The sequence below is a fragment of the Pygoscelis adeliae genome, unplaced genomic scaffold, assembly GCF_000699105.1.
Source record: "Pygoscelis adeliae isolate BGI_AS28 unplaced genomic scaffold, ASM69910v1 Scaffold4, whole genome shotgun sequence".
Classification (NCBI taxonomy): domain Eukaryota; kingdom Metazoa; phylum Chordata; class Aves; order Sphenisciformes; family Spheniscidae; genus Pygoscelis; species Pygoscelis adeliae.
Window position 1 is genome coordinate 5,989,667 of NW_008824986.1, and position 6,262 is coordinate 5,995,928.

The 6,262-nt window shown below is 36.0% G+C and overlaps 1 protein-coding gene across 1 annotated transcript in view; it reads right to left on the reverse strand.

Annotated features, from left to right (window-relative positions):
- Positions 1 to 675: 675 nt before the first annotated feature.
- The window catches only part of INPP5A (inositol polyphosphate-5-phosphatase, 40kDa), a 206,103-nt gene continuing 200,516 nt past the window's right edge, over positions 676 to 6,262 (reverse strand). The window contains exons 14-16 of the mRNA XM_009326002.1: positions 3,771 to 3,839; positions 2,359 to 2,446; positions 676 to 2,264 (exon numbers count right to left, since the gene is read on the reverse strand). Of these exons, the coding sequence (XP_009324277.1) occupies positions 2,366 to 2,446; positions 3,771 to 3,839 (150 nt within the window). The 3' untranslated portion in view covers positions 676 to 2,264; positions 2,359 to 2,365. The remainder of the gene's footprint in view (positions 2,265 to 2,358; positions 2,447 to 3,770; positions 3,840 to 6,262) is intronic.

The window sequence follows — 6,262 nt, forward strand, 5'->3', positions numbered from 1 at the left end:
GGGGAGAAACCGGCCCCTTCCCGGCGGCAGAACCCTCACTCGTTGACCTTCCCGGCGCTCCGCAGACGGGAACGCCATCTGGGACTACCCCTGCAGCCCTGCTCATCCAGCGAGCCCGGCGCCTTCCCGAGATAACGCCTCTGGGTTTTGTTTAAATGCTGAAGCCGCGTTTTATGAATTTCTGCGGATTAGACCCGAGACTCTTAACAAATTACCTTGGCAGGTCACCTGTGTAACTACCACCTCTAGATGGATTAGGGCTATTTATGGTCTCGCAGTTTATAGCTCTGGCGAGTTTATCTATAAATGAGGCTTCAGCCCGAGTTTGAAAAGGCGGTGTTTTTTCCCTAAACCCGGAGACGATCACGAAGGAGTTTTATGGTGGGACATTTATTGAACTGCTGGGGACGGGCATCTCATGAATAGCCCATAAAGCTGTATTACTCGCTGTACGTTAGCACTCCTACTCTAACAAACTCCTAAATGCCTTTTCCTCGGTTTGTATTGTGTTTTGATTAACACTAGGACTGCATTCCATTATACAGGTTTTCACGTGAAAAATAACCCTGTTAATTGGCAGGAGATTAAAAGGTAACTCATTAATAAGAAATGTGACAATGTAATAATGTCCCTGTAATCCCCAACGCCCAAATTAAAGGGACAGACACAGCCATATTCACCATGATCAGTTTTATTGCTTGAGAACCAGAGTACTCATTTCTAAAGGCCTTCGAAGTTATCATGAGTTGAGTTCGCTTAAATAGAATTACCGTGTGGTTATAATGCGACATGGCACAATAACAATACAGAGCTGCAAGACACCCTTTGGGCAACAGTACTTAATATAAACCCAGACTGTACTGTTGAGAAAACGTTCTGCAAGCGGACATCAAATCATTTTCAATGGTAGTGATTTATACCAAAATCAAGCATCAATCTAATGCCATCACGCAGTCCATGAACTCTGTAGTGTTCTAAATTAAATCAATAAAACATACATTTGTGTTTCATCAACAGACTCCCTAATCACCTTTTAATGTTGTATTTAGTGGTGGGAGAAAAATGTTCGTAACAGGATTATATTGTAGGCTGCACTGAGCTTCTAACCAGGAAAATTTACAGTCGGTTTTTATTTCATTAACACTGTATAAATACAGTCTGTGTCCAATGCAGTTGCTACCTGAAGCAGACTATTATTTTCTTCTCCCATGTTGTTATTGTTTCAATATAGAATACTTGGCACCATAAAACAGTAACAAAAGACGGACAAAAACAGTTTACAAAATTCTGGAAAGTTACACCCAAACCTAGCTAAGAACTTCACATTCAATCCTTAATATTACATAGAAAGAAGGGATTATAGGAGTAACAAAGTGAAACTGCTAATATATGTGCTATATAGTATGCTATATATCTGTATCCAGGATGGCACTGCGATATATTATTTATTATATAAATGTTGGTTGTTGATGTACACTTAACTAAACCTGCTAAGACTCCAACACTAACTGCTGATATGGCACTCTCAAGCATTCATATTGGAAAGTATATTTAGCGTAAGTTTTGGTCAGGTTTATAAATTATTTATATATCTGTGTATATATACACATACATACATATATATACACACACATATATATGTATGTATAGAAAGCAGCTGCTGTGTGATTCAAAAACCATGTAACATGGCAGTATAGTAAATAACATGAGAAAAAATTATAAAAATGGAAAACAAAATACTAAAACTAAAACACAAACCATAAGCCTTGGTCAACAAAGAAAATACCATTTAAAACCATCAATATCTCTATCTATACAATCCAATGTACAAAACCCCAAAGTGGTAAAGATATATAATGTTAGGCATGACACCTTTAGAAGTTTATAATATGCTGAAATAGCTTTTCCACATTGACAAACACTTATTAAAAGTTGAAAGTTGTGAAATCTAAAATACATAACATCTCTGCTGTCTATTTAGAGTTTTGGCAACAGAATTGTGACATATATATAAAAAATAATTCCACATTTCTACTTGATGTCACATGAACATACAAGACAGTGAGGTATGTGAGGCTTTTCTCGAACAGAGTCCAGATGCTGAAGCATAGTGTACGATCAGCAGTCTAAAAATGTGGCACTCGGGACTTGATTTATCAATACAGTTGTTACGATTATGTATTTCAGCATACCGCGTATTCCTTCCCCTCCTTGCTACAGTGTGGTTTCACGGAAAATCTTCTCGTTTCGTAGGCATCTTTTTCCTGTTGCAGAATTGGCATTTTTTTAAAAAGAAAAATAAACACAGGGGAAATGATGTAGAAAATATAAACGTAAAGGAAAAAAAATGATATTTACCACCACATCACTGCACGACACAACACTTGTGCACATTTGCAATAGGTTTACCTGCCCCAGCAGCTATTCGAAAGGACAGGAACACAGGCTGCAGCAAGTTAGGGAAAAATAGAAGTTACACATTTGAAATATAAACATTAATTTTTTTTTTTTTACAGTCAGTAGCAAACACAACAGAAATTCCTCTATGACTGGAAACAGAATGATGCAATAATTTCTTGGATTAATCTAACTCCAAAATGCACATGAGAACTACATCAGCTCCTTACGGATCTCTGCTCCCCTTGAAATCTAAGGGAAAATTTGCCACCGATTTCTGTGGTAAGAGGATTGGGTCCCATACACGACTCCCTTTTATCACAGAATTAGCTCCACTGAAAGTGCCGTGCTAAAAAAATTCATGTTAATTACACTGGTGACAAAGGAAACAAAAATTACTGTTTCCAAACTGGCTGTCCTTCAGCTGCTGACACACTGAGCTTTTCGTTTTACTGGAGAAGTTAGTAAACTTCTGTATTTTAAAATCTGACTTGGATGATTCTGGACCAAATATCTTAAGTGCATTCTTCCTTAGAAAAACAATACCCTGTCTCACAAGAACGCTGGCCATGAAAGTAAATATAGCTGTATATTTGTGAATGTGGATTTACGTGTATACACGCATACACACATGTAATTACCCATTATCCATCAGTGAATTATCATTCGAGAGCCTTAGCGCTGTCTCTAGGACTGACACATTACCATCGTCGTACAGTTTACAAGTTTTTGCGAGTTTCTAGTCGAGTTCTTATATAGGTTTTGTACAGTTTCTGTATAGGCTTTCAGAGGTTACTCCTCGATCAGTTTTTTTCAAAGAAAGCGAATCCTCAGTTTTGCTGTATCTCTAACTTAGCTTTCCATCTCGGATCTTCAGCAGACAAGATTGTTTATAAAAGTCATGTCTTTTTCTTCACTTTATCAACTGGTATTTATGTAATTCTATACCCTTTTTCTCACTTGTTGCTTAAATATGGAACTGCCAATATGTTATTTTACTAATAGGCAGCTAGGCACCAAATTAAGTGAAACTATGTTTTGGAAGCAATTTTGATAACCCTATGAAAATACTTTTGTTTTACAAGAACAGTTGTAAGTGCACAGACAGTTGCTCCTCTTCCTTTTGTATTGTATCATGCTTTCATTCTAGCACACATCATCCTGTTCTTTACTTGATTTCATACAAATATCTACTCTAATATACTGGCTGATTTCAGCTGAATTCAACTTTACAACATTTTTGAGGCTTTAAATTAAAAATAGGACAGAGATATAGTTGACTTAAATATAAAACTAAGAGAAACTAGTGCATACATTTTCCTTCCTAATAAAAGACTCAGAAGATACAAGACTAAAATGTTTAATTTAATTACCTTGTGATCCCCCATGCAGACATTTGGCCCAATGTGGTCATATATTACTATCTTCTCATCATTTTCTGACTAGTTAAAAAAACACAACGAAACACTAGTCAGTTCAAGTATCCTCCAGATTACAGAAACAGAAAGAAATATGGAAATAATTCATGCCAATAGTTCAAACCAGTTTCTGAATGAAGTGGTATTAACACATCTTTGCCTGGCTTCTCCACAGAAAGACCACGTAGAATGAATGCTTATGTCCAGTACTGCTTGCAGTAATTTGTGCAATTTGTCCATGTAAAATAACTCATGAAGTCACTGCATCTACTCCTTGCTGCTGGGACCTCAAGAAATTTTAGTGAGCAACACTTGGATAGATGAAATGAATGACTCCGTTATGATTGCATTCCAGCCTTTTGCCAGTGAAATGCAGCTAGCACATTTGGCTAGTCCTTTTTTAAGAACAGCACACAATTTTTATTGAATTAGGTGGGATATATGTTGTCCTTTGAATTAAATGCAATCCACATTGCCTTATAAGAGCATTTGTTTTCATCATATAGGTGATTTTAAATGTTCAGAGAGATGAATGAATTATTTACAGTTTATGAGTATGATCTTTAACCATTTCTATAAGATGCTTTTCTTCATCTGAAAAAAAGCACGAAGTGATTTTAAGAAAATCAGCAGCAAATGAAAGATGACATTCCTCCAGTCCCCATTATGAATTGCTTTCATTTTGTTCCATGTTGAACTTTATCCTTATACACTGACTTCTTCAGCATTTGTAGCTTAATGAATAATAAAATGTACTCATCTTTCTGCCATTTGCAATAAACGTGATTTTGAGGATCCGCTTTGATTCTCAAGCACAGTACTTCAGGAATAAATACAAATACATTGCCATACAAGACAATTTCTTATTATGCTAAACAATTCCTATAAGCTAATTAAATCTGCAATCTGCACACTCTCAAGTCTCTAATACAATCATAGATGTGCTTTAAACTAGTTGGCAATACTAATTTATTTTGTATGAAACAGTCAAGACTTTCTCATCTGTAATCAGTCGAGTTTGACTGGGCAATAACTTTATATAAACAGTAGCATTTAGGACTATAAAGTTAAAACTGAATTATCTTTAATGCAGTAAGGAAGCTTAAGGTCAGATTTACTTTATAGCACGGTTGTCTGCCAAAAATATAAAAACATAACCTTCTGCATTGTATGCATGAGCACTTTCCAATATTTCAAGATCATAATGCCACTAGCATCGGAAGTGGGGATACATTCATCAAAAGCGACTTGATAATTTACAAAGGCAGCATAAAATTGTGGATTTTCAACTGCATAATCTTTAGACAGATAAACAAATTACAGTGGTGCACAAGCAGAAACAATATACACTTGGCTGAGCATTCATTACTTCATGCTATCAGGCATCAACGCAACTCCCTAGCAGTGGGCAACCTTTGGTGTTTTAGGGCTCAGGAAGCATAAAATAACATGATGGTGAGGTAACCGACCATAGCATGATAGATGATGTTGCATGAAAGCTGTTTACAGCCCCATGTCTGTACAATCTGTAATGCCTACCGTGTAGCTGAACACACTGGACAGTTTGTGCATACTATCCTTTCTTTACATAGGATTAAAATGCAGATTTACTACAATTTTTGTTTGAAATAAAGTACAGAATTGCGAAGACAGAAAAATAAATTCTTCATTTGCCTATAAGAAAAATTTGATACCAGAAAATAATTACCTGCATAAGAATTTTCAATAGCTAGTTACAACCAAAAATTCTTTAAAAATTCATATACATTTATATTTTAAGGATTTGTTACAGTGTAATCAGTTAATTAAAATTTGCTTTTACTTTCTTCACAGTTCCTTTTAAAGCTTCAAAGCTTAAGTCTCTGCAATGCAATAAATTCTCAATGGCAAGGCAAACACTGCTTACTCTGTGGAACCACAAAAACTTGTAAGGTCTTTCCTCTATCAGTTCAGCATTCTTTTCTACTGAATATTTTCATTAAGTTTTATGCGCCAGAATTACAGTCTGGTTTCAAGTTGGATAAGCTAACTCCGTTATTGGTATGGACTCACGGAGTTGAACAACCATGCCAGTTTGGCCTCATCTACATCTGTAGTTTTGCATACGCGTTTCTGGAGATGTCCCAAACTGCATGCTCATAATTTGCAAATGCAAAGCTGCAGAGACAAAATTATACGCATTTTTTAAATCTAAGCTTTGAATGATCCAACTGACTGGGTTTCTGTTCCATGGAGACTAGGAATTGGGCTAAGTGACCTCACAGTTACAAATTTCTTTAATGCTCTAACTTTGTTTTCCTTTGTTTAATTTTCTCCCATTATGGCCAAGTTATACCCCCCTAGATAATCTGAAAGAATTCCTTTCCCTCTGTACTGTTTACACTCTTCAAGCCTTTGTGTACACTTCTATCTCCTTATTCATAGCTTAAAAAAAAAAAATCTTCCCT